Source organism: Furipterus horrens, unplaced genomic scaffold (genome assembly GCF_987537825.1).
Source record: "Furipterus horrens unplaced genomic scaffold, mFurHor1.1.pri manual_scaffold_3, whole genome shotgun sequence".
NCBI lineage: Eukaryota > Metazoa > Chordata > Mammalia > Chiroptera > Furipteridae > Furipterus > Furipterus horrens.
In genome coordinates, this window is record NW_028327173.1 from 166893680 (window position 1) to 166921563 (window position 27884).

The 27884-nt window shown below is 41.8% G+C and overlaps 1 protein-coding gene across 1 annotated transcript; it reads right to left on the reverse strand.

Annotated features, from left to right (window-relative positions):
- Nucleotides 1-27615, reverse strand: CIAO2A (cytosolic iron-sulfur assembly component 2A). Its single transcript, XM_090272026.1, has 5 exons — nucleotides 27311-27615; nucleotides 20069-20233; nucleotides 12436-12485; nucleotides 3324-3369; nucleotides 1-472 (listed from the first exon to the last, which is right to left on the reverse strand). Exons 1-5 carry the CDS (start codon nucleotides 27432-27434, stop codon nucleotides 375-377), a joined length of 483 nt encoding a protein of 160 aa, XP_090128152.1. The 5' UTR covers nucleotides 27435-27615; the 3' UTR covers nucleotides 1-374.
- Nucleotides 27616-27884: the final 269 nt, after the last annotated feature.

A 27884-nucleotide genomic window follows, 5' to 3' on the forward strand; every position in this document is an offset into this window, starting at 1 on the left:
TGTCATTACAAGAATCATCTCTGTTTTATTTATTTTACAGAATAATGATTTAAATTGAATACATTTGGGCACAGTAAATATTTGACATGAAAAGCAGTTGTATCAGAATGGGCATCAGAAAAATAGCAACTCGTCTTATGCATAATAACTAGAAAATATTTTTATCTGATCATTTAAGTGTTAGAAATCCTGAGAATGTTATACAATGAACAAACAAGGTACTACCTTATATTAAATCTTGCTTGGAAATCATCCTTAAAAAAATGCTTTGAGGTATAAATCACCTATGTATTAGACATGAATCTTTTACATTTTACAAAGAATTTAAACAAATATATCAAACAATTAAAATTCAATGGTTCTTAAAACAGCTATTAGTCAGGTTCAAGGACACACTGTTCCACAATTTCGCGTAGGTTGGGGTTCTCCATTGCAGCTGCCACTCGTTCTTTGTCATTTATCTGCTTGTTGACTGCAAAACACACAGACAAAAGTTAGCAGAATTGTGTCATTATATGGCAACAGACAGTATTTTCCTTAGGCTGTTAAAATAGAGTTTAACTCCTTGAGAACTTAAAGCTGTTTTTGGTTAATTATTCATAAGTTCTGGAAGGGAGACTTAAAGAGAAAAATATCCCCTGCAATCCTACTATTCTGCCACAACTATTTTCATTTCTTTCCTTCCAGTCTTTGTCCACATACATATTTCCATATGTTACACTCAAGGTAAATACAATTTTGAAACTTGCTCTTTTTACCCACTAAGCCTATTTTTTAACTACAGGGTTATTTAACACAGCAAAAATTGTTCAGTGCTCTAAATTAATTATGAAGAAAAAAAATTTTTTTAAATAAAAAATAAATTACAAGGACTATGCTACAATGAGCACCTTTAGACATACAGCCTTCTTTTCGGAAGGATTCCTCAAAGTGGGATATAAGCATTTTTATGGTTTGAATGATATAATTGAATTACTTCCCAATATTTTTTACTAATTTATATTCTCAACAGCAATACATGAGTTATCATTTTGGCAGAAATACCCGGTATTATTTAAAACAAAAACCAAATATATATATACACACATAAAATAGGACGTGAAAATAGTTCAATTATTGTTGTAATTTGTAATTTCTTGATTAATAGTGACATAACATTTCCCCATGTTCATTTATTAGCTCTTCTTGTGTTTATGTCTCTTTGCATTACTCTTCTGGGTCCTTTTTTTTAAAACCAGTTTACATGGATCCTCATATAATAAAGATACTGGCCTATATCATTTGCCTATAATTTGCTAAAAACAATTCTGATAGGAAAGTTCAAAAGAGATGTCCATATATTTAATGAGAGCTCACCTTTTTGGGATCCTGCTAAAATGTCACGTGTAGAAACCATGTATATTCCTATATAAATAAATCGATTCTTTCTGTTTCTCTCTACAATGGAGACTCCACAAGGGCAAGGATGTATGTATCTCAAAAGTCAAATTGTGCCCACACAAAGAAAGCACTCAGTAAATACTTAGTAAATAAAAAATCCTTTAAAAACAGTAATACTATGCTATTGTAAAATCCCATAATTACATGGAGTTTCCAAAACATAACAAGAGTGGACTTAGGGTACCGAAACTGTTTTAAATTAAGAGGTAGAAGACATCAGTTTATGGGATTTGAATAAATTTAACACACGAGGAGTAAAATATTCTATATGTTTGGAACTGTGAAAATAAGAGATGGTTTTAGCAGTTTTCACAACAGTACCTAGAAAGTGTCCCGAATGGACTGTTCCTCTGAAAGCAGTGGGCTTCCTTCCCTCTCTGCATCTCTCCCGTTTTCGCTTTTTTGTGCATCTCCTCCTGTGGGTGCTTTTGAGTCACTGTCTTCTTCTGTATGACTGTCTTATTGTTGCTCTTATTCTATTACTGCCCCTTTCTTCGCCTCCTCTGCTGTTTTCCAACTTCTCAACTTACTAGTGATGAAAGCTAAGCATGACATGCATTTAAATGTATTTCTCATTTTTTGCACTCTATCACTGGCAGATAAAATTCTGTCGTTTTTAATGTAACACATAGGATATGTGGAACATTTTGTCTTTTGCTTTTCCCAAACCCCACTTCTGCGATTTTTAAGAAGTTACTGATTGACTTCTCCCTGTAGGCCAGAGGTCCTCTATACAAAAAAGGTTCTTCACTCCCATTTTAATACATTAACCTAGAAAGACAACCGCTACCCAAGACTCCCTAAAGCTTTACTCACTAGAGCTTCAATTTCAAGTACACAGCTCTCTATCCTGCCACCAAACAATCAAGTCCTCTTCAGAGCGTATAAGTCAAGGTTCCTAGAGTTGGATGTTCTTTATAAATGTGATTGTTACAGAAACAGGGGAGTCCAAAAACAAACCCCAGAGTTTGTGGCTGGGAGATAGGGAAAAGGAAGCAGCTTTCAGGATGCCTTGCATGCCTGGAGCTAGTGGCTGGAAACTTTGTTGCACAAAGATCCGCTTTGAAATTTCCAAGGCTCAGAAGATGGGAGGGGTCTTGGACTGTGGGATGGTATGGAAGGAGCCTACAGAGCCTGCATAGGGTTCTGTGAATGGTCAGAACTGTTTGCAACACCCACTGCGTCAGAGGATGCAGTCAGTGATATATAAGCAGCTGCTGACATTTTAGCACACGCTCCCTCCGTGTGGCTTGGAGAAGGGGGCTCTCGCCATGCAGTTTTGAGGAGAGGAGATCCACACGGTTTGCTGGAAGGCTGTTTACAAGGAGGCTGAGAATCCAGGCGGTCCTGCACTGAGAGCTGGAAGGCACCACAGCACAGAAAGGACCTCCCCAATCAGAATTGAGTGATTGGCAGCTACTGGTAAAGCTGAACTGTGCCTAGGAAGTAGGGAAACAGTGTTGCTGACTTTCCTAAGACTGGCCAGGTCTGGGAGGGGGAAGTAGAACTATGTGCAAATAAACAATTCTTTTTCTTTTCACTAAACTCTGGTATTGAGTTATAATTCTGGAGGCGGGCAATCGGGCCCCTAACTCAACAGCCCGTGGGTTCTGTTTCAATCGGAGCAGCTCAGGGGTTCTGTTACATGATCACTGGTCTAAACTAGTCAATAGCCACAGAGCCTAATTCTAATTCACTCAGGGTCCAAATGAAAAAATTACTTCCATGAAATACCTATGTTTACACACCCTAAGGAAGAGCGAATAACTGATTTTGCACTTTTTGCAAAAGGCCCAATAGATAGTTGGGTGGCAGAATAACCTGTTATCCAAGATAAAGTACTATCCGAAGTTGTTTTTAATAATGATTCAAGATTCACTTACTGTCCTCCTCTGTTGAGTGGGTTCCTTCAGAAATGTAGATTTCCAACTAGGAAGAAAAAATATTAAAAGCAAAAACATTTACAACATTCTAAAATAAGGAGTGAAGTGGAATGTACAATGGACCCAAGAGTCTAGGTCTAAAAGTCCAAATCCTGTTTCTGCCATCAAAGAATTAGGAATAAATCCCTCAGATTTTTCTCTCAAACAAGGGCTGAAATGAGTCGTCGTCGTCGGCAGCCGTCCGTCTCGAGAGACGATGGTGTAGCTTCTTAAGAGTCTATCTGCACCGCCGAGAATGGCTGTGCAGTCCGACTCGGGAGTGACACGGTATCTGTCTCCTCCCGTGTTGAATCGACATCTTGTGATGACGCTGAAGCTACAGAGCCTGGGCAGGGTGATATGGAGGGTCTGCTGTTGCCCATGCAGCAGACCCCCCCTCTCTTCGCAGCTGAAGGGTCCAAGGGAAAGACGGAGTCGATACAGCTTGGGTTCAGGTGCGCCGCAGGAGTTGCCGGTGTTGACTACAACGTCAAACCGCCTTAGGGACTCCGGCTCCGGATTTTCTGTCGGGGTTTACTCCCTTAGCCTTTCCCCTGAAGAGGTATGCCGCAAGGCAGCGGAGGTTTTTTGGAATCAGAGTTTTCCTTCTCTGATGTACCCTGACTGGAAGATCGAACCAGCGACACTTAGCTCGCAGGCCAACGCTCAATCCACTGAGCCAAACCAGCCAGGGCGCTGAAATGAGTAGCATTTTAAATTTTAGTCACCTGGGAAAGGCCTGCAGGGAGCATTCCATTTTTTTTTTTTTTTAATGCAAACTAATATAGTTTTATACAAATAAGATCTCAAATGTTTTAATTATGATATTCCTCTCCTGTACTCCAACTCTTCTTCCCAACTAGTAGCTAAACTTGCTTCTTTGCCTCACCCTCTAAGAAAGCTACATACATAATCTTGTGTAGTTTCTTCCATATCTTTCTCTACACCACCATAATCTAACACATTTTTCACACATATACACCCCAGATTGGACATTCCTTTTATTTATTTTACAAAAATGGGATCACAGTACAGAGTTTTCAGTATCCTCCTCTTCTCGTCCACTTGTATCTGGATAATTTATTCTCAAGTACACCACTGGTTAAGCCATCCCTTGAGGTCCTGCTGCGTTCCCTCCCTCAGAGAAGCTGTCCTCTAAGAACCAGAGCTTTTAAGTGAAACTCACAAAATTACTGCAAATCTCATGGAAAATAAATCAAGCTACATGGTAAAGACATGTTTACTTTCCAGAAACAATGGAGCATATGAACTAATTCTTATACACTTAGTTGCTGAAATAAATGTTTTTCATGAGTGAAAAACTCATGGCTACAAGAGACCTTAGAGATCATCCGGTCCAGTCTTTTTTTCGGAGGGGTGTACCACCAATAAATAAGGATTTACTTGGAAATTTCCAAACCTGCCTGAAGTGGCAGTTTCCAAGCCCTAGCCTCACCCTCCTTACCAAGCTCCAACTGGCAGCAAGTTCTCCCCACCTCCCCATTCCCTCCACCAAGCGCACACACCTGCACCTCAGGCCAGAGAATTTGAAGCTTTAGAGCCCTGGGCCCAAAAGCTGGGTGGCAGCCCTTGGGCATCCCAGGAGATGATAGCAGCTGGAGCCACTTACATAGATTGAGGAAAGAAAATAAGGGAGGAGGCACCAAATAGGGAGGAGGCACCAAATAGGGCTCCCTGAAAGACCCTGTCTTATCCCCTATACAAAAAAGGGGCTCTCCCATAGAAGAACCTGCTCTCCAAATAGTATAAATACCCAAAGGAAACAAAAGATACACTAATTGATATAAAGAACAATTTACAGGGAAACAACAGTAGAGTGGATGAAGCCGAGAATCAAATCAATGATTTTGAACATAAGGAAGCAAAGAACCACCAATGAGAACAAGAAGAAGAAAAAGGAATCCAAATAAACAAGGATAGTGTAAGCAACTTTAGGGCCAGAGACCCCACGTTGCCTGTCCCAAAACCTGCCACTTGTGTTAGGACTTGCAAAACAGGTTGTGGTCAGAGGTCACTGTGTTCTGGGGAACTGTGGCCTGCAGTATCGCAGGACCTGAGCCAACACCTGTGCTGAAACAAAGAGGGGACGCGTCACTGGCCATGTACCTGGTCACCAAGTTCCCTATTATCAGAGGCAACTGAGGCATAGCTGCCAGCATCCTGCTGAGCCCTCGTTTCTCTGCCCCTTGAGCCTTTCCCGGGAACAAGGGCCATAAATCTCCTAGACTTTTTGTTCCCACAGCAGCCATCCCTAACCAGAGGACATTGTTGTTTCACCTACATCCTGGACTCTGGAGCTGACCAGCAGGGTGACTCAGCCCCTGGGGGGTCTGCTCCACGCCCTTAAAAATTCTCCTACCCCTTCCCTTGGTGCTCTAGTCCACTTGGATTCAGCCCGCCTGCTTGAACATCCTTCAATAAAGGCTTTGAACTGGTCCACCTGACTCCTCCCTTCTTCCGGAACAAACGTAACAGCAACCTCTGGGACAACTTCAAGCATTCCAAAATTTGCATCATAGGGTGCCAGAAGAAAAGAAAGAGCAAGAAACTGGAAACCTATTTGAAAAAATAATGGAAGAGAACTTCCCTAATTTGTTGAAAGAAATAGATATGCACATTCAGGGAGCACAGTCCCAAACAAGATGGATGCACACCAAGATGATACAGGGAGATCTGAGCAGGTCACTGGGGAGGAGTAGGGAGGGCCCATAAGAGGAGGTTGCCTGAGGCAATGGTAAACAGCCTAGGACAGAATTAGCGGAGGAGCTGAATTCCTCCAGGGTGCATGGAATTACAGGCCAGAAGATTTAAAATAAAAATAGGGCAGTGACTGGTTGTGGTTCTCTTCCTCAAGGATGCCTGGATGATCATGCTGCAGCTGCTAGCGTTTCCTAAAGGATAGTATTTTGGATGGGTCTTGGAAGGGAAAAGAAACTCCGAGTGCAGCCTAGGATCAGGCTGGCCTGGTAGAGGGTGGCAGCGTTATTCTTTGGGTGTTCTAGAGGGGATGAGCTCTAGGCAGAAGCCTGCCATTCTTCCAAAATTGTGTAGCTTTTGTATCTTATGTTGTTTTAGTTTGTAAACTAATCTTATAAAAGATAATTAAAAACTAATGGGAATGATAGGAGAATAGAAATGTTAAAGATTTTAGCTTTAATTGATAATTGATTAAATCTGTTAACTAAAGAGTTAAAGGGTTTAGCCTTCATTGATAAGCTACAGTGATCAAAACTATAATGACTAATGTATGTGAAAAGGTATTATTCCAAAATTGTGTAGACTTTGAATAGAGATTCCTTTCCTTTATCACTAAACCTTTGTCTCCAGAATGCTGTTTAGAGGGTGGCAGTGGGCAGGACTCCACTTGCTGTTTGGCAACAAAGACTCATCATAATTATAATGCCAAAGGTTAAAGATAAAGAGAGACTCTTAAAAGCCACAAGAGAAAAGCAATTAGTTGCCTACAGGGGAGTTCTATAAGACTGTCAACTGATTTCTCAAAAGAAACTTTGCCAGCTAGAAGGGACTGAAAAGAAATATTCAAAGTCACGAAAAGCAGGGACTTATAGCCAAGACCGCTCTACCAAGCAAAGATATCATTTAGAATTGAAGGGCAGATAAAGAAACTCATAGACAAGAAAAAACAAAAGGAGTTCATCACCACTAAACCATTATTATATAAAATGTAAAGGGACTTATTTAAGAAAAAGAAGATGGCCCTGGCTGGTGTGGCTCAATGGACTGAGAGTACTGGCCTGTGAACCAAAGGGTCACTGGTTCCATTTCAGGTCAAGGCACATGCCTGGGATGCAGGCCAGGTCCCCAGATGGGAACAAGCGAGAGGCAACCACACATTCCTGTTTCTCTCCCTCTCTTTCTCCCTCCCTTCCTCTCTCTCTAAAAATATATAATATTTTTAAAAAGAAATAAAAAGAAAAAACAATAAAATGGCAAAACATATGTATCTATCAACAACTGAATCTAAAAAACAAACTAAGCAAACAAGGACAGAGCCAGACAGAAATATGAAGAGAGAGAGAATTTTGATGGTTGCCTATGGCAGAGGTGCCTCACACACCCTAGGCTCTGTTGGAAGTTGCTCTCAAGCAGAGGCTTCATGAGCACAGTGGAACAAACTTTTACCCAGGACACTTTGTTATGTCTGGGGGAAGGAAGGTGACTGCCTCTATAGTGGGGACCAGCAGCTAAACCTTCATCCCTCATGCCTTTTATTGAGGAGGATACATACGAGAGATACAAGGTCAAAATTCATAAATCGTCAATAGCATTCAGGCGTTTAACAGTAACAGATTACATATACCAATTCAGGGGTCACAGTGAGCGGTCAGTGTCAGGGTCTATAAAACATCTTGACCAGGTTCAAGGTTTCATATACTCTTTGCTAGAGATTGTTTATGTTACATTATGGATAAAGAAAGCAGAGCAAGTTCTAAAGCATAATGAGCATCCTTTGATCCAATTCCCATGGCAACCCTCTGAGTGGTTGTCAGTTATGTTCCGCACACAGCCTTATGTTGAGACTTAAAGAAAAGCACGGCCAAAAAAAATAAATAAACAAGAAAAGCACAGCCAGAATGCTTGTCATGCTCAGGCCGGGGCTACAATTCCCTAAACCACGAGGAGTGGTTGCCCACAGTTGCCAGATGGGAAGGGGGTATGAGAGAATGCGTGAAGAGGTGAGGGGATTAAAAAGTATAAATAGGGGTGGGGACTGACTGTGAGAGAAGGTAGTGATTCACTGTGGGAGAGAGGGTGGGCAGAGTTGGGGGGAATAATGAGGGAAAATTGGGACAACTGTTAATAGAAAAACAATAAATAAATTTTAAAAAAGAACTACAAATAGAATTCCTGCCAAGATGGAGGCATAGGTAGACACACTGCAACTCCCTCCACAATTAAGAAGGAACACAACTATCTCAAAACTGGAGACAACTAGAAGTTCCAGAAAATCAAGCTGCATGGAAGTCCAATAAAGATATAATGAAGAAATACTCATTCAGACAGGTAGGCAGGGCGGAGCCCTGGTAGAGTGGAAGCAGTGTGGTTGGTGGCGGAGGCAGCAGTGACAGCAGCTGTTGCTGGCCAGCGAAAAGCATAGTCACACATTAAAAAAAGTAGGGAAGGACACCTGGGGAGCGCTCCAAGCACCAGACGAGACTGTGCAGCTCACGGTTCCAGCACCAGGGAAAATAAAGCTACATTGCTTCTGATTGTGAAAACCAGTAGGGGTTGGGGCAAAAGAAGAAACTGCTGGTGTCTCACCAGAGTCCACTTGTTTAAAGGGCCCCCACAGTCCTAGAATGTCTGCAAACCCACCCACTCTGGGAACAATGGCCAGGGCAACAGGTAGAGGGACGCCATTCCCATACGGAAGTGGTAGAAATGCCTGGAAAACAAGTGAGTGCTGAGAAAGTGGCATTGTTCCCTCTCAGACCCCTCCCCCACATACAGTGCCACAATGTGGTGAAACGGGTTGCTCTGAACTGACAAATACCTAAGGCTCCACCTCTTACAATGTAATAGGTGCCACAACCCTTACCTAAGACAGAGAGGCAAACACAGGAGCCTGTCAAGTTGAGACAGAGACATATGGCCCAAGAAAGGGAAAAGATCAAGGTTCCAGTGGGAGAACTAAGCAACAAGGAGACAGCCAACCTAACAGATGAGGAGATAGCCAACCTAACAGATGTAGAGTTCAAAACACTGGTAATAAAGCTGCTCACAGACTTGACTGAAAAGCTTGAATATAGCAAATGCGTAAGGGAAGAAGTGAAGGCTAGGCTAAGTGAAACAAAGGAAAACCCACACAAAACCACTGGTGAAAGAAAGGAAACAGAAGTTCAAATCAATGATTTGGAACATAACAAAGATATAAACAGTCAACCAGTACAGAATAAAGAAACAAAAATTGAAAAAAATGATGAGGCTTAGGAACCTCTGACACAACTTTAAATGTGCCAACGACTGAATTATTGGGATGCCAGAAGGAGAAGAGCAAGAAACTGAAAACTTGTGAAAAATAATGAAGAAAAACTTCCCAAATTTGGCAAAGGAAAAAGACATAGTAGTCCAGGAAGCACAGAAGAATCCCAACCAAGTTAGATTCAAAGAGGACCACACCAAGACACATCATAATTAAAATGACAAATGTTAAAGATAAAGAGAATCTTAAAACCAGCAAGAGAAAAGAGAGTTACCTACAAAGGGGTGCCTATAGGACTATCAGTTGATTTCTCAAAAGAAACTTTGCAGGCAAAAAGTGACTGGCAAGAAGTATTCTGAGTGAGGAAAAGCAAGGACCTACAACCAAGATTACTCTATCCAGCAAAGCTATCATTTAGAATGAAGGGCAGATAATGTGCTTCCCAGACAAGGAAAAGCTAAAGGAGCTCATCAACTCCAAGCCATTATTATATGAAATGCTGAAGGGACTTATTTAAGAAAAAGAGGATCAAAACTATAAACATTAAAATGACAACAAACTCACAACTATCAACAACTGCATCTAAAAAATAAAAACAAAATCCAACTAAGCAAACCAAAATAGGAACAGAATTATAGGCACGGGGATCATTTGGAGGGTTATCAGCTGGGAGGGGGAACGAGGAGAAATGGGGAAATGGCGTAAGGATTAAAAAGCATAATTGGTAGGTACCTAATAGACAGGGGGATGTTAAGAATAATATGGGAAAGGGTGAAGCCAAAGAACTTATATGCATGACCCATGGACATGAACTAAGGGAGTGGGATTGCTGGAGGGAAGGGTGGTACTGGGTGGAGCGGAGCAAAGGGAAAACCAATTGGGACAACTGTAGCAACATAATCAATAAAATATACTTAAAAAAAAAAAAAAAAAAGACTTCAGGCCAGGATGGAGGCATACAGACATGCTGTATCTCCCTCCATAACTAAGAAGGAATACAACTACTTCAAAACTAGAAACAACCAGAAGTTCCAGAAATAAAACTCCATGGAAGTCCAGCAAACAAAAATATAAAGAAGAAATACTCATGCAGACAGGTGGGAGGGGCGGAGCCAGGGCAGAGGGGACGTGGTGTGGTGTCGGCAGCGGCAGCAGCAGCAGCAGGCCGGCAGAAAGCGCAGTCACACATTTTAAAAAGTCAGGAGGGACACCTGGGAAGCGTTCCCAGCTCCTCACCGGAACTAGCAGCTCGTGGTCATCCAACACCGGGGAAAATCAAGCCTCATTGCTTCTGACTGTGCAAACCAGTGGGGGTTGGGGTGGAGGCAGACACTGCCGGTCTCTCAGCAGAGTCTGCTTGTTTAAAGGGCCCCCACAGTCCTAGACGGTCCGCAGACCCACACACTATGGGAACGACGGCCAAGTCCCAAACATAAGTGGGAGAAGTGCCTGGAAAAGGGGCGAGTGCTGGGCAGGCGGCATTGTTCTCTCTCAGACCCCTCCCCCACTACAGCGCCACAACGTGGTAAAACAGGTCACTCTGCACTGACGAATCCCTAAGGCTCCGCCCCTTGCAACATAACAGGAGCGACAGCTCTACCTGAGACGGGGAAGCAAACAAACAGAGGAGCCTGTCAGAATGAGGAGACAGAGAAGTATGGCCCAAAAGGGGGAACGGATCAAGGTTCCAGTGGGAGAAGTAAGCGACGAGGAGATAGCCAGCCTCACAGATGAGGACACAGACAACCTAACAGATGAAGAATTCAAAATACTGGTGATAAAGATGCTCACAGGCTTGACAGATATGCTTGAGTATGGCAAATGCATAAGAGAAGAAGTGAAGGCTATGCTAAGTGAAACGAAAGAAAATCCACACAAAACCAATGGTGAAGGGAAGGAAACCAGGGTTCAAATCAATGATTTGGGACATAAGGAAGAAAAAAACAGTCAACCAGTGCAGGATGAGGAAGCAAGAATTTTAAAAAATGAGGAAAACGTCCCAAATTTTGCAAAGGAGATGAACATACAGGTCCAGGAAGCACGGAGGGTCCCTCACGAGTTGGACCCAGAGGGGACCACACCAGGACACATCATGATTGAGATGCCAAAGGTCAAAGATAAAGACAGAGTTCTGGGGGCAGCAAGAGAGAGGCGGAGAGTTGCCTACAGGGTGGTGCCTATAGGACTATCAGCTGATTTCTCAGAGGACACTTTGCAGGCAGGAAGGGACTGGCAAGTAGTACTCAATGTGATGAAAGGCAACCTGTAACCAGGACTACTCTATCCGGCAAGGCTATCATTTGGAATGGAAGGGCAGATGAAGTGCTTCCCAGACAAGTAAAGCTAAAGGAGTTCATTATCACCATGCCATTATTATATGAAATGTCAGAGGGACTTACCTAAGAAAAAGATCAGAACTATGAACACTAAAATGACAACAAACTCACAACTATCAACAACTGAATCTAAAAATTAAAAACAAAATCCAACTAAGCAAACCAGAATAGGAACAGAATCACAGGTATGGGGATTATTTGGAGGGTTATCAGCTGGGAGGGGGAAGGGGGAGAAATGCAGACATGGTGCAGGGATTAAGAAGCATAATCGGTTGGTACAAAATAGACAGGGGGATGTTAGAATAATATAATGCACAACCCATGGACATGAACTAAGGGGGGGGTGGGATTGCTGGAGGGAAGGGGGGTACTGGGCAGAGGGGAGCAAATGGGAAAAAAAGTGGAACTACTGTAACAACATAATCAATAAAATATACTTAAAAGAAAAGTACAAACAGGTAGCTACAGAATAGCTACGGGGATATAAAGTACAGTATAGGAAATAGAATAGCCAAAGAGCTTATACATATGACCCATGAACATGATCAGTGGTGTTGCTGGGTGGAGGGGGCAAAGTGGGAAAAATTGGGACAACTGTAATAACATAATCAGTAAAATATAATTTAAAAAACAACATTAATAGTAATTTTGCACAATTCAGTGAATATACTAAAAACTATTAAATTGTACACTTTAAAAAGATGAGTTATATGATAACTTGAATTAAATCTCAGTAACACTGTTATAAGACAACAAAAAACATCTTCCTTACCTTATGTTTAAACGGTAAACACCGTTGAAGTTTTACTCTTAAGCACAGCCCTGTGAAGGAAAAAAAAAAAGTCCCCATTATCCCTTTTTTCTTAGAGAGAGGAAATCATCAAGATGCGAGAGAAACAATCCACTGTCTCTCACAAGCCCCCAACTGGGGACCTGCCCGGCAACCCACACAAGTGCTCTGACCGAGAATTGAACCAGTGGCGTCACAGCTCACAAGCTGGCACTCAACTCACTGAGCCACACCAGCCAGGGCCTCTTTTACTGATTCTTGAAAAAGCATACAGCTCTGTCCAGGCACCTCCATATAATAGAGTTGCTGAAAATAGCACTGGCTCAGTCCATTGTAGGTCTTCTTTGAGCCTTATACCATGAGAGCAATTTTAATATATAGTCTTATACATTCCTTATGATAATCCAGTGAGCTAGGTATTATCAACCCCATCCTACAAGTTATGAAACCAAAGTCACAATGTCACTTGCCGAAGGTCACTGAACTAGTCAAGAGGCAGAGTTGGGATTGGAATTCAAGATCACTGCAAGGCCCCGGTCCTTTCTACTATATCAATTTGCTTTCAAACAAAGGTCAGTTCACTCATTAAACTTTACTGAATGCCCACAACAGGCAGGACCACATAAAAATTTTAAACCAAATAAGAGCCACTTAAAAAGGAGCATAAAAAACCTCTCAAAGTTGGAATCCCCTATGCCTGCAAGGTACAAAGTTGTTTCCCTAAAACAAATTTCTTTGAAGTTCAGTTTATCACACCAATGCCAAGACACAGTTCTGTAACTTTTTCTTCCAGTTGAAACTTGGAAGAGAAATTAAATCTGGACTTGGAACAGATCCTCAGTGCCAATGTTCCACTTCTCCCCCACCTCAAAATAAGAAATGAATTTTAAATTATACCTCTAGACACAGAAGATAAATCAAACTGCTTTTATTATGAAGAGAAAGTGTTTCACTAATGAGTTTTGACTTTGCAGGCTTTTATGAGGAGCAATTTATTTATTTCCCAAATAATACTTAAAGGGATTGTTACGGTATAAGGAATATTTTCTTAGTATTATATTTTGGTTTGATTAAAATTAACAATAATAACAAAACCCCAAACCATCCCAACACAGCAAAATATAATTATTAGACTGCCTATCTTTTGGAAGTATGAAATTAATTTGCTTTTGGCCTTCTAAGCACCATTAGCTTTTCTAACAGAATCATTTGAAAAATCCCAGAATAGGTAAAAGCATTAGATGAGGTATGAGACTGTGTTCTTGAACACAATAATTACATTAAACATATTAAGGAACTCTATAAAGAAAATATGTAATTTCTCTGAGGGTCTCTCTTTAGAAGATCTGCCTTAAAGCCTATCTGGAGGGTTCTCTTCCCTCTGTCCCCACATTGTCTCCTTAATTTGTTGGCTGTGTACCAACTGAGCATCCTTGTTTGTTCTAGTCATTGTTGGTAGGTATCTTACCCATTAAGTGATAGTAACTGTTTTACAGTTCACAAGAGGAAGTGTAGCATAACTGAGATAGATACCTTGGTTCAAAAGTGGCTCCACTACACACTAGCTATGTGACCCTGAGCAAGTTACTGAACCTTTTTGAGCTTCTCTAAAACAAGTATCATGATAACACCTCTCTATATAAGGTTGTTAGGAGGAGTAAATAAGTTGTTATGCAATGTTCTTAAATCAGTACTTAGCACACAGTAAGTATCCCATAAATGTTAGCTATTGCTATCTTATTTTCATTTTATAGCCAATATCCAAGATAAGTGATTGTTCAACATCACAAAGCTAACAAGTGGCAAAGCTAGAAGCTGATGCTAGACCTACGCTCGTCACATCTGGACCAGACGTGCCTTCAGTCATTCTTATTTAGACTAAATCAACACAAATGACTACTAGCTGTTTTCTCTGCCTTGCCCACTCATTCCCTTTGAATCTTCCTTGTCTTTGTAGTTGCTTACCAGGGTAACTCCGAAGGTGACAACCTAAGCAATCAGGGTGGAACTCTTACACAGGTGCCTTTCCTTGCTAGTACTACCTATTTATAGGAAATGCCTCCAAATATGTCAGCCAGAAAGAGGGCTCTTACACAGTTTTCCTATCATGTTGTCTGGACACAATGACTATGATATACTACTATACTACCATGTAAAAGGGTCTTAACTGAAACCCATTATCAAATGAGCCAAAAAATGTGACAAAACCTTGTACAGATCTAGGAAACTTATGGTCATGATGGCAGCATAGGTAAACATGCTTGCCTCCATGCACAACCACATCAAAATTACAACTAAAATAGAGAACAACCATGACCCAGAACTGTCGGAAACTGAGTTGACTAGAAGTCTGACAACTACAGAATTAAAGAAACTACATCCATCTAGACTGGTAGGAGGGGTGCAGACGCAGAACAGGCTGGTACCACACCCACGTATGGTGGATAAAAATTCAGGAGGGATATCTTGGGAGCAAGGAGTCCCAGCCACACACCAGGGCCCCCAGCCCAGAGTTCCAATGCCAGGAAGGTAAGTCCCCATAACTTCTAGCTGCAAGAAACAACAGGTATTGAGTTGGTGGAAGAAACTTTGGAGCCCCAAGCAGTTCCTTTTAAAGAGCCCACACACAGACTCACCTGCTCAGACTCACTCCCTCTGAGCTCCAGCACTAGGTTAGCAACTTGAAAGGCACCAGTGGCATACTGGGAGGAACTGAAGTGTCTGACACCAAGGCAGGAGCTGCAGGACAGTTTTCTCCCAGAAAGAAAGGCACACAGAGGCCATTGTCCCTTTCCTGAGCCCTCTCCACAAAGAGCCACTGAACACACAGGCTGGTGCCATATCTGAGACTCCATCAACCTGGGTAACACTGCTCCACCCTGGAGATTATCTGGGACTCCACCCAACTTACGGGCCCACCCAAACTGTTAGCCATGATTTACCCATATGAATGGCTGATCTTGGCTCATGCTTCACAACTTCCTAAATCCTCTTAAACAAGCAACAGCCAGCCTCAGTGAGCCCCGAGTCCCCATACCTCTTGTTAAGTGGCCCCAGGCCTGGCACTAACAGCTGCCAGCCTAGATTCATAGCTTGGCTTCACTTGGGAATCTCCAAGCCCAGCACAAGTAGCAGCCATCTCAGATTACTTTATAGCTCAGGCAGGGTGGCCCTAGGCAGAACACAGGAGAGGGTTGACCTTAGCCTGCACTGCTAGGGTAACCCCAGAGTCTGCACACCCGGTGCACAGCTACAGACCATGTTGGAGCACCACCACCCTGCCCCTGAACAGCTGATCCTCCATGGAGAGCAGAGGTTGGAGGTCACTGGTCACAGTCAATACTTGCAGCTGACTGGCCTGGGTAAAACCCTCCCACTGACATGCCAACAGCAATCAAAGCTCAACTACAAGAGGAGGGTGTACTCAGCCCACATGAAGTATGCATCTCGAGTACCTAGTTAATGTGATAGGGGAGACTGTGCCACTGGACCATTCTACCAAGAAAGGGAGTCATAGCAGCTCTACCTAATACATAGAAACAAACAGAGGGAGGCTGCCCAAAAGAGCACACAAAGAAGCATGGCCCAAATGAAAGAGCAGATCAAAACTCCAGAAAAAGAACTAAACAAAATGGAAATAAGCAATCTATTAGATGCAGAGTTCAAAACACTGGTTATAAGGATGCTCAAGGAACTTAGTGGGGACCTCAGCAGCATAAAAAAGATCCAATCAGGAACCAAGGATACACCAATTGGTATAAAGAACAATTTACAGGGAAACAACAGTAGAGGGGATGAAAAAGAGAATCAAATCAATGATTTGGAACATAAGGAATAAAAACAAACAAACAGAACAACAAGAAGAAAAAAGAATCCAAAAGAACAAGGATAGAGTAAGCAACCTCTGGGACAATTTCAAGTGTTCCAAAATTCACATCACAGGGTTGCCAGAGGAAGAGAAAGAGCAAGAAATTGGAAATCTATTTGAAAATATAATGACAGAAAACTTCCATAACTTGTTGAAGAAATAGACATGCGAGTCCAGGAAGCACAGAGAATCCCAAACAAGATGGATGCAAAGAGGCCCACTCCGAGACACATCATAATTAAAATGCTAAAGGTTAAAGATAAAGAGAATCTGAAAAGCAGCATGAGAAAAGCAGTTAGCTACCAACAGGGGAGTTCCCATAAGACTGTCAGCTAATTTCGTAAAAGAAACTTTTCAGGAAGAAGGGATTGGCAAGAAATATTTAAAGTCATAAAAAGCAAGGACCTACAGCCAAGATTGCTCTACCCAGCAAAGATATCATTTAGAATTGAAGGGCAAATAAAGAGCTTCCCAGACAAGAAAAAACTAAAGGAGTTCATCATCACCAAACCATTATTATACAAAACGTTAAAGGGAGTTATTTAAGAAAAAGAAGATCAAACTATGAACAATAAAATGGCAACAAATACATATCTATCAACAATTGAATGTAAAAAACAAACTAAGCAAACAAGAACAGAGAGATAATAATGGATACAGAAAGCATTTTGATGGTTGCCAGATGAGAGGTCGTCGTCGTCGGCAGCCGTCCGTCTCGAGAGACGATGGTGTAGCTTCTTAAGAGTCTATCTGCACCGCCGAGAATGGCTGTGCAGTCCGACTCGGGAGTGACATCGTATCTGTCTCCTCCCATGTTGAATCGACATCTTGCGATGACGCTGAAGCTACAGAGCCTGGGCAGGGTGATATGGAGGGTCTGCTGTTGCCCATGCAGCAGACCCCCCCTCTCTTCGCAGCTGAAGGGTCCAAGGGAAAGACGGAGTCAATACAGCTTGGCTTCAGGTGCGCCGCAGGAGTTGCCGGTGTTGACTACAACGTCAAACCACCTTAGGGACTCCGGCTCCGGATTTTCTGTCGGGGTTTACTCCCTTAGCCTTTCCCCTGAAGAGGTATGCCGCAAGGCAGCGGAGTTTTTTTGGAGTCAGAGTTTTCCTTCTCTGATGTGCCCTGACTGGAAGATCGAACCAGCGACACTTAGCTCGCAGGCCGACGCTCAATCCACTGAGCTAAACCAGCCAGGGCCCTATCCTATTACAGTATTCCCTCACTTATTGCCGGTATTATATTCTAGACCCCCCTGCGATAGGTGAAAATCTGCGAAGCAGGAACCTTACATTTATTTTAGTATTTATATACATTTTAAGGCTTTACAAACCCTTCCCACACATGTATAAACCATTCCCAGTCCCTTATTAACTTTTCCCATTCCCGTATTAACCTTTTCCACACTTTTATAAACACTACTTATGTTCTTAAACCTACGTAACTTTAACAACATATGTATACAGTACCGCAAAATCCCTCAATATAGTGAAAAATCCACGATAAATAATTAAATATAATATTTTTTAAAATCCTGTGATACAGTGAGGCCATGATAAGTGAACCGCGATACAGAGAGGGACTACTGTATCTCTATTTTACAGGTCAGAAAACTGAGGCTCAGGAAGGTAGAGTAATTTGCCCAAAGCCACAAAATGGCAGGGCTGACATACTTGAAATTTTAGCCTAGAGCACACTATCTTTTATGATAACTTAATTTTATTTTCTCTTTATGCTTTTGTAGTTTCAAAACTATTGCCAAACATGTTATTTTTAAAATTGAAAAACACAAAATAAATGTTACTTTGAAAAAATCAATCTGCAATAGGCTCTTAAGAGTAATGAACCATATATTTAAGGATCTTCTATATCAAAATATTTTAAGACACCTCCTTCATATCAGGATAGTATCAATACTTTCCGTATCTGTTGATTCAGAATTTGTCCAATGACAAAAAATAAGTATGAATTCAACAATGCTTTTTCGAGCACTGGAATTTTAATAACCACAATAGTATTCATGGTTTAATGGACCTTCAAGATAAGAATGTAGCCCATAGGCTGGAAACCACTAATAGAGGAATCCCAGGTCAACAAGTGAGAAGAGAAACACAGAAATCAAAACAATAGTGGGAGCAATAATAAAATATTTACCCTATCAGTCCTTTTTATAAACTCGTCTGTTTTTAAATAGGCAATGTATTGCCATAGTTCAAAAACTTAAAAGTACAGAGTGGGGCAAAAGTAGGTTTACAGTTATTAATGACACAATAATTGATAAATAATAACACAAGAACAAACTCCATTTCACGTACTCACAACTGTAAACCTACTTTTGCCCCATCTTGTATAAAAAGGTATAGTCTCCCTCCCATCCTGTCCTCCATCTGACCAGTTCCCACCACCACTACCACCCATCCCCCACCTCAGCTATTCATTTTTTGATATTCTTCATGCATAAGCAATCAAATACAAATGTACATGTTCTCCTTTTTTACACAAATGCAGAAATATTATACTTGCTTTTACTCCCTAACAGTATATTAAAGAGATCTTTCCATATCAGTACATGGAGAGCAGCTCATTCTTTTTTGTGGCTGCATAGTATCCTACTGTTAATATACACATTATCACTGATTATTTCATCAATCTGCTACTGATAAACATCGGGTTTGAAATAAAATTCCTTTATCTTTTTTATAACATATATAATAGGCAGACACTTATAAATACCTATTGTATATCTTAATTGCTAACTAATCCAAAATATTGGAAATGTGGCCTCTCAAATAGAAAATCACCTCAAAAAATACCCTCCCACCAGAATGTCTGCCCATACTACACAGATGCCAACAGAAAGCTTAAAAGGAAAAGATAGTGATGGCAGTAGTGCTAGTCTGACAGCATCCATTTCAATCTCCAAAACAGAGAAGAAATGACCTACACCAACTCTCCAGTAATTGTAGGCGTGTACACGTAAGAGAACCAGCACCTAAAGGGGAAACACATCTGGAATCAGGAGATCTGGGTTTAAGCCTCAGTTTCACCATTTCTTGGCTATGTGATCCTGAGCTTAAACTCTCTGAACCTCTGATTCATCACCTATAAAATGAAGATAATACAATATTAACAAAGGCTAACTGTGAGGACTACAGAAGAAGGATACAGTCCTCCCTCTGTACCCACAGCATATTTATTCCAGGACTCCTCCAGGATACCAAAACCCACAGATGCTCAAGTCCCCTATATAAAATGACATGGTATTTGCCTATAACTTACACACATCTTCCTGTTTACTTTAAATCATCTCTAGATTACTTATAATATCTAATATAATGCAAATGCTATAAAAACAGTTGTTATACTATATTGTTTAGGGAATAACAAAAAGAAAAAAATGTCTGTACATATTGAGTACAGATGCAACCATCTTAGCCTAACTATGTAGTACATTTCAGAACAACGTAACTTTTTTTTTCTCCCAAATATTTTTGATCCCTGATTAGGTGAATCTGCAGATGCGGAACCCACAAATATGGTCTGAGTATACATAAAAATACTCTGTTAATCATAAAGTTGTGATACATGATGCTAATTGCTATTCTGGGTCAATATCAGCTAGAATAGTTTAGAATTAAATTTATATATATATATATATATATATATATATATATTTATATATATATATATATATATATATATATATATATATATATATATATACATATATATATAAAACCTTACCAATAAGAGTCGCCAAAGAGCAATGAGGTACTGTTGGCGTGAACCTGATAATAACCAAATAGTCCTCTTCATTTATCTCCTGAACCTCCACACAACTTTCCGTTACCACTTCCAGTTCTTCCAAAGTATTGGGCTTCTCTGGGTCCCGGATAGTTCGAATCAAATCTGAAGAATCAAAACAGACAAGGTATTATGTAAAAATATGAATATTCTAAATATGGATGATTTTTCCAGTCCTATCAAAAAGCACCCTCTTTGTATTTAAGCAAAGACTAGAGCAACTCACCAGATTTCCAACAGGAATTTCCACTACCATTTTCCTTTTGAGAAAACTGTTTTCTTGGATTATTATTAGATGATATCCAGTGTCCTGGATTCAACATTGCAGAGAGAATATAAGAATGGGAACAGTGTCATAGAAGCTCATGAGGAAGAAGTAACTTTCAGCTTAGGAGAATGTAATGTCGGGACTTAAGAAAGTGGAGTCTGAATCGGGCCTTTAAAAATGGGGAACATTTTAATATTCAACATTTACAGCAAAAGAAAGTAAAGAACCAGAAATTTAGCTTGCCCGGAACCCAGCATAAATGAAGGGTATGTAAGAGTTTGGGCCAACCACCAAGGCAACAGGATGTCCTCAAGAGGTTTTGAAGAAGGAGGTGATGGATACCATTACACAGTCAACTGGTAACTCACCCACCAGCTGACAGACACAGAACTAAGAGCAGAGCCAGGGATACCAGCTGAAAAAGCAGGGCCTAAAACAGACACCTAACAATGGTAACAGAGAGGAGACAGAGGAAGAAGTAATTTCTGAGGCAAAATCAACAGAATTTGACAACTACTTAAATGGAGAAGAGAAGGAAAGGGAAGAAAGGAAGATGACTCAGATTTTAAGTGTAAGTGTCTGGGAGAACACTGATAGAATTAAAATAACAGAACACAGGAATAAATTTGAGTGAGGACTGTGGTAAATGGTTTTGATTTTACACATAATGACTTTGCTTAAGAAACAAACCAACAGTACATTCTAGCAAGCAATGAACCATGACATAGGTTAAGAGAGTACCAAAGCTTGTGAACCTATGAAATTCAGAAGGAAGAATGAGTAGAACAGCAGTTTTCAACCTTGGTTGAACAATGGAATCACCAGGAATCCTTTAAAAAAACAAAACCTGGGACTATTGGCCAAGATAGCAGCATAGGTAAACACGGCTTGCCTCCTCACATAACCACATCAAAATTACAACTAAACTCCCTGGCTGGTGTGCGTCAGTGGATTGAGCACCAACCTGTGAACCAAAATGTCCCCAGTTCAATTCCCAGTCAGGGGACATGCCTGGGTTGTAGGCCAGTTAGGGGTGCGTGAGAGGCAGCCAATGTTTCACTCACACACTGATGTTTTTCTCCCTTTCTCTCTCCCTTCCCCTTGCTCTGAAAATAAATAAAAAAAACATTTTTAAAAAAATTACAACTAAGCTATAGAACTACCATAATTCAGAACCATTAGAAATAGAGCTGAACGAAAGTCCTACAGCTACAGAATTCAAGAAGAAACCCTATCAAGACTGGTAGGAGAGGCAGAGACCTGGAACAGACTGGTCCCACACCCATCCAGGAGTAAAGGGTCCCAGCCCTGTACCAGGCTCCCCAGCCCAGGGTTCCAAAGTCAGGAAGATAAGTCTCTATAACAAATGGCTGCAAAAACCAGCAAGGATTAAGGCTATTGAATGCAGATACTGCTGGAGTCTCAGGCAGTTCCTCTTAAAGGGCCCATGTACAGACTTACTCGGACTCACTCCCTCTGCGCTCCAGTGCAGGGGCAGCAGATTGAAAGGCATCAGAGACATACAGGGTAGGAGCTGAGAGGCAGCTTTCCCCCAGACAGAAGAGCTGGGAGAGGCCACTGTTCCTTTTCTGGGCCCTCCCCTCAGAGCCACAGAGCCTGCAGGCAGGGGCCATATCTGAGACTCCATCAACCTGGCTCACACTGTTTTCCCCACCATGATGATTCCCTGAGGCCCTGCTCCACTCAACTTTTGGAGCCACCCAAGCTGTGTTCATTGGCTTTTCCATACAAATGGGTTTGTCTTGGTCCATGCTTCAGTTTTTCCTAACTTCTTTCAGCAAGCAGCATATGGCTTCAGCAAGCCCCATACCTAGCAGCAGTAGTCCTTGACCTGCCTGGGCACCTCCAAGCCCAGCACAAGTAGCAGCCATCTACAGAATGCTTTGTAGCTTGTGCTGTGTGACCCTCAACAGAACAAAGGTGGTGGCTGACCTTGGACGGGCCAACAGCAAACAACGCTCAGCTACAACAAGAGGGTATACACAGTCCACACGGCGGGTGCAACTTGAGTACCCACCTTGGGTAGAGGGGAGGCTGTGCCATGGGACCATACAGGACACCTACTATATTAGGCCACTCTACCAATCCTGAGAGATGTAACAGCTCTACCTAATACACAGAAACAAACACAGGGAAGCTGCCAAAATGAGGAGACAAAGAAACATGGCCCAAATGAAAGAACAGAACAAAACACCAGAAAAAGAACTAAATGAAATGGAGACAAACACTCTACTAGATGCAGAGTTCAAAGCACTGGTTATCAGGATGCTCAAGGAAATTAGTAAGGACCTTAACAGCATAAAAAATATCCAGTTAGAAATAAAGGATACACAAATTGAAATAAAGAACAATTTACTGGGAATCAACAGTAAAGTGGATGACGCCTGGAATCAAATCAGTGATTTTGAATATATGGAAGCAAAGACAACCAATTAGAATAGAAAGAAGAAACCTCCCTGCCCCCCCAAATAAGGATAGTGTAAAGAGCCTCTGGAACAACTTCTAGCATAACAACATTTGCATCATAGGGGTGCCAGAAGGAGAAGAGAGAGAGCAAGAAATTGGAAACCCATCTTAAAAAATAACGACAGAAAATGTCCCTAACTTTGGTGAGGGAAACAGACATACAAGTCCAGGAAGTGAAGAGTCTCAAATAAGATAAACCCAAAGAGGCCTACACCAAGACACATCATAATTAAAATGCCAGAGGTTTAAGATAAAGAGAAAATCTTAAAAGTAGAAAGAGAAAAGCAGTTAGTTACCTACAGGGGAGTTTCCATAAGACCATCAGTGGGTTTCTCAAAAGAAACTTTGCAGGTTAGAAGGGATTGGCAAGAAATATTCAAAGTCATGAAAAGCAGGGACACAGCCAAGATTGCTCTACCCAGCAAAGCTATCATTTAGAATCAGATAAAGAGCTTCCCACACAAGAAAAAAAAAATGAAAGAAGTTCATCACCACCAAGCCATTATTATATGAAATGTTAAAGGGTTTTCTTTAAGAAGATAAAAAATATGAACAATAAAATGGCATTAAATACATATCTATCAACAACTGAATCTAAAAAAAACAAAATAAACAAACAAGCAGAACAGAGACAAAATCATGGATACAGAGAGCATTTTGATGATTGCCAGATGGGAGGGGGCCAGGGGGATGAGCAAAAAAAGGTGAAGGGATTAAGAGTACAAATTGGTAGCTACAGAATAGTCATGGGGATATAAAGTACAGCACAGGGAACAGAGTGGACAAGGAACATATATGCATGACTCATGGACATGCCTATGGCCTGGGCATTGAGGCTTTAAGAGACCCAAAGATAGCTCTATGAAAAGCACCTAATTTAGGCATCGAAAGGAGGAAGAAAAACAAGTAGAGAAAACAGGGATGGTTAACAACATCACATGCTGCAGAAAAATTGAGGTTGATAAGAGCTGAGACAGATCTTTGGAGATTTGTCACCCAGGTCACCTATAAGAAAGCAGTTTCAGTACAGAGGTGAAGGCAGAAGTCAGCTTGCAGAATGGGAAGTGAGTGGGTACTGAAAATGTAGTTCTAGAGCTTTGGCAAGAAATGGAAGGGCAGAGAAAAGGACAGCAGCTTGAGAAAAAGCTCAAACAATAACAAGGATAAGGGAAACTAGAGTATGTTTTATATTTTATAGCCCAAAGGGAAGGATCAAATAGAGGAAGAGAGACTGAAAATTTAAGAAGGGGAGATGGGGAGACTAGCAAAATAAGCAGAAGAGAGTGAGACCAAAGATATCGGAACCTGGGTTGGCACTGGAGAGGACAGGTTTCCTTCTTACTCTGAGGTTGTAGAAAAAGATGCAAAAGGAGAATGAGAAAGGGAAGTGGTGAAGTAGAAAGGAAAGAAACAGAGGGAGTTCACAGACACTGGGCTTCATGTTCTCAAGCCTGAGATTTTGTTCTATTATTTAAAGCACCTCTGCAATCAGAAATGTAGCTGGGAAAAACAAATCAATCAAATGTATCTTCTCCACAGCAACTCCTGGGCATGTCACTTCATTAGAAACAGAATTTTAAAATAGAGGCAGGAAAAAGCAGACACAGCTGCACCTTCACAAAGCTGTGTCATCACAGAGCTCAGGGAAACAGGGCTTTTTGAAAGAGAATTTGCTGTCCCCGATTCTAGGCCTCCCCTGTAAGACTCACTTATACAGGCTGCATTATATTCTTTATATGCTACGTAATCCTGAAATTAAATCTCATCCCCTATTAAACGTTTTCAGTTTTCTAGTGATTTGAGAGATTTAGATTTACTTCTTTTAGAAAGAAAGCAATGTTGCTCTCCTCACATTACTCCCGAATAAAATTCTTCTATGGTTCTGCACTGCTAGTAAAATATTTATTTATATGTAAACCTTCAGTATCCAATTCCATCTTGCTACCTAAAACAATTTTGCCCATACCACTTTTAACCACAAACCCTAACCTATCCGCCTAACTGTAATTCCCTAAACACACTATTGTCTCATTTCCATACATTTGCTCTAGTTTCCTGTTTAGTATGCCCCGTAACCTCTACAGTAGTCCCTCTCTATATCGCGGTTCACTTATCACGGCCTCACTGTATTGTGGGATTTTTTAAAATGTTATATTTAATTATTTATCACGGATTTTTCGCTATATCGCAGGATTTTGCGGTGCTGTATGCATATGTTCTTAAAATTATGTAGGTTTAAGAGTGTAGAATATGTTTAAGAACATAAGTAGTGTTTATAAAAGTGTGGAAAAGGTTAATAAGAGAGTGGAAAAGGTTAATAAGGGACTGGGAATGGTTTATAAAGCCTTAAAATATATATAAATACTAAAATAAATGTAAGGTTCCTACTTCGTGGATTTTCACCTATCGCGGGGGGTGGGGGGGTGGGGGGTGGTCTAGAACATAATACCCGCGGTAAGTGAGGGAATACTGTATACGTCCAAATCCTACTAATTCTTTAAAGGCCCAACTCAAGTAATTCCCCCTCCTTCAAGTCTTTCCAGATCCCCCAATCAGAATTAGTATCCCTCTTTCCTCTAATTTCTGTATCTTTCAGGTCTATGGCCTTCTACTCTATACAATAAAAAAATTATATATTTGTAAATATTTGCCCCCCTCAATGTAAGTTTGAAAACAATACGTAAACTTTCTCTTCCAAAATTGTATCCCCAGTGCCCTGCTGTCACTAGAAGCTGTAGATAGAGGCCCAACACAACAAGGTGTCCATCTACTTTGTGGAGGTCATTCCACTCATATCGATCATCTGACTGGGGTTGATTAGGTTCTGCCTCTGGCAAGAGAGAGGTAAACTAGATCAGCTCCAAAGGTCTTTTCCATCCTCGGCTTCCTTCTCCTGGCCTATATCTTACCTGTATTATATTTGTATTCCTCGGGTTATAACTTTCACTCTCAGTCAGCAGGAACCTCTGATGTTAGTTAGAACCTCTTTTTTTGTCTTTTTTCCAAAATTTATTTATTTACTTATAAAGAGAGGAGAAGGGAGGGAGAAAGACAGGAAGAGAAACATAAATGTGAGTACATCCATTGGTTGCCTCTCACACGCCCCCAACTAGGGACCTGGCCTGCAACCCAGGCACCTGCCCTGACTGGGAATCAAACTGGCCACCCTTTGGTTCACAGGCCGGCACTCAATCCACTGAGTCACACCAGCCAGGGTACCTTTTTTTAGTTTTCAAAAATAATACTGGCTGGTGTAACTCAGTGGGTTGAGTGCCAGCCTGAAAACTGAATGGTCTTCAGTTCCATTACCCATCAGGGAACATACGTGCCTGGTTTTCAAGCCAGGCTACCTGCCATACTGAGGGTGTTCGAGAGGCAACCAATCAATGTTTCTCTCCCTCTCTTTCTCCCTCCCTTCCCCTCTCTCTAAAGAAATAAATGAAATCTTAAGAAAAAAGACAACAATCCTAACAGGAAAGTCACGGGCAATTGTGAAGCAATGGAAAGTGCGCTAAGTTTGGCATCAGAAGACATGGACCTTACTGGCAGTGTGACATCCAGGTAGTTGTGTAACCATTCTAAACTTTTGTCTCATCAACTGTACAATGAAGATGGTCCTAGATGTTAAAAAGAGAACTGTGGTTGAGGGGTGTGTGTGTGTGTTGGTTTTTTTTTTTTTAATACTCTAGGCTTGGCTGTGTTAAGGAACCATAAACTTGAGGTCCGGCTATGAGGAGTCTATTTCGTACTCTTCTCTCAGGACCTCTGCCTAGTATAGCCTTTGCAGCAGAAGAAAGTGGCTGTGACCTCAGGCCAGCCCCCAACTTGGCAGACACATAGCAGTGCCCTCAACGGTGGCAGGAGGAGCACGTGTCCAGGTATAGAAAAGAAAGAGTCTCAAGTAGTGCAATCAGGCCAGCTTTGCTTCCTAACCAAGCACCCTAGACACCAGCTCTGCCACTAGGACATGGGGCATTTGAAACTTCGAGACTTAGCCCTAGCTGGTGTGCGTCAGTGGATTGAGCGCCAGCGAAAGGTCCCCAGTTCCATTCCTGGTCAGGGCACATGCCTGGGTTGCCAGCCACGTCCCCGGATCCCCCGCTGGGGGTGTGTCAGAGGCAATGGATACATGTTTCTCATACACAAGGATGTCTCTTTCCCTCTCCCTCCCTTCCCCTCTCTCTAAAAGTGAATAAATAAAATATTAGAAAACTTCCGGAGTTGGCTTGCCCGTTTTAGGAAACGCCCGGGTCCTACCAAGACCCACATTGCCATGTGACTTAAGACCCCGAAGAAAGCTTCCCACGCTCGCTCCCGACTAGATCAGGCAAAAACGCGAGTAGCCACTCCCAGCCCTCAAGTGAGATCCTCGTTACCCCCGACCTCCACGTATAACGCCAAACAGTACCCTAAGTAAAATTAATTACCATAAACCTCTAGCGCTTTCTCTTCCATGATCCGGGGCTGCCGGGCAGCTCCCCGCTCAAAGAGGCCCGAGAGCCACAGGGCTCTGCTCAGCGTCCAGGAGAGCAGCCCAGACACCCGCTCCATCCTCGCGCTCCGCCATCCCTGGCGACTGTCCCACCCGAGCCACCGTCTTTCAGCAGCTCGCCCCGCAATTTATCAACTTCCTGGTCTTCAAAAGAGCGAAGACAAGGCTAAAGGTTCAGGGGAGCAGAGACTAGGCGGGTCGACAGGGAGTAGCGCGGAGGACCTAGGGAAGGGCGCTGCAAGGACCACAAACCCCAGCATGCTTTGCTCGGTTTCGGCGGGACTAGAGTAAAAACATTCCTCACCGCACGTGAGGCGCGTTGCATACTGGGACGTTTGGGACGTTTTCTTTGGAAGATAGCTGTATTCTGGGGCCTGTAGTCTCCGGCCGGGAAAGAGGATGGGTGGGATGTAACGGTCTATTACTCACCACTGGTCGCTTCACTCAGCGCCCTATATAAACTAAAAATGAATCCTGAAGAGGTAGAGGGAAGCAGATATTGATTTCTA

What these genes read in the sequence shown, in the direction of transcription:
- CIAO2A (XM_090272026.1), bottom strand. Translation starts at nt 27,434, where the DNA reads ATGGAGCGGGTGTCTGGGCTGCTCTCCTGGACGCTGAGCAGAGCCCTG. An exon ending in GAAAGCGCTAGAGGTTTATG is followed by an intron (nt 20,234 to 27,310) that starts GTAATTAATTTT and finishes TTGATTCTTCAG; the next exon opens with ATTTGATTCGAACTATCCGG. An exon ending in CTCTTTGGCGACTCTTATTG is followed by an intron (nt 12,486 to 20,068) that starts GTAAGGTTTTAT and finishes TTTCCTTCACAG; the next exon opens with GGCTGTGCTTAAGAGTAAAA.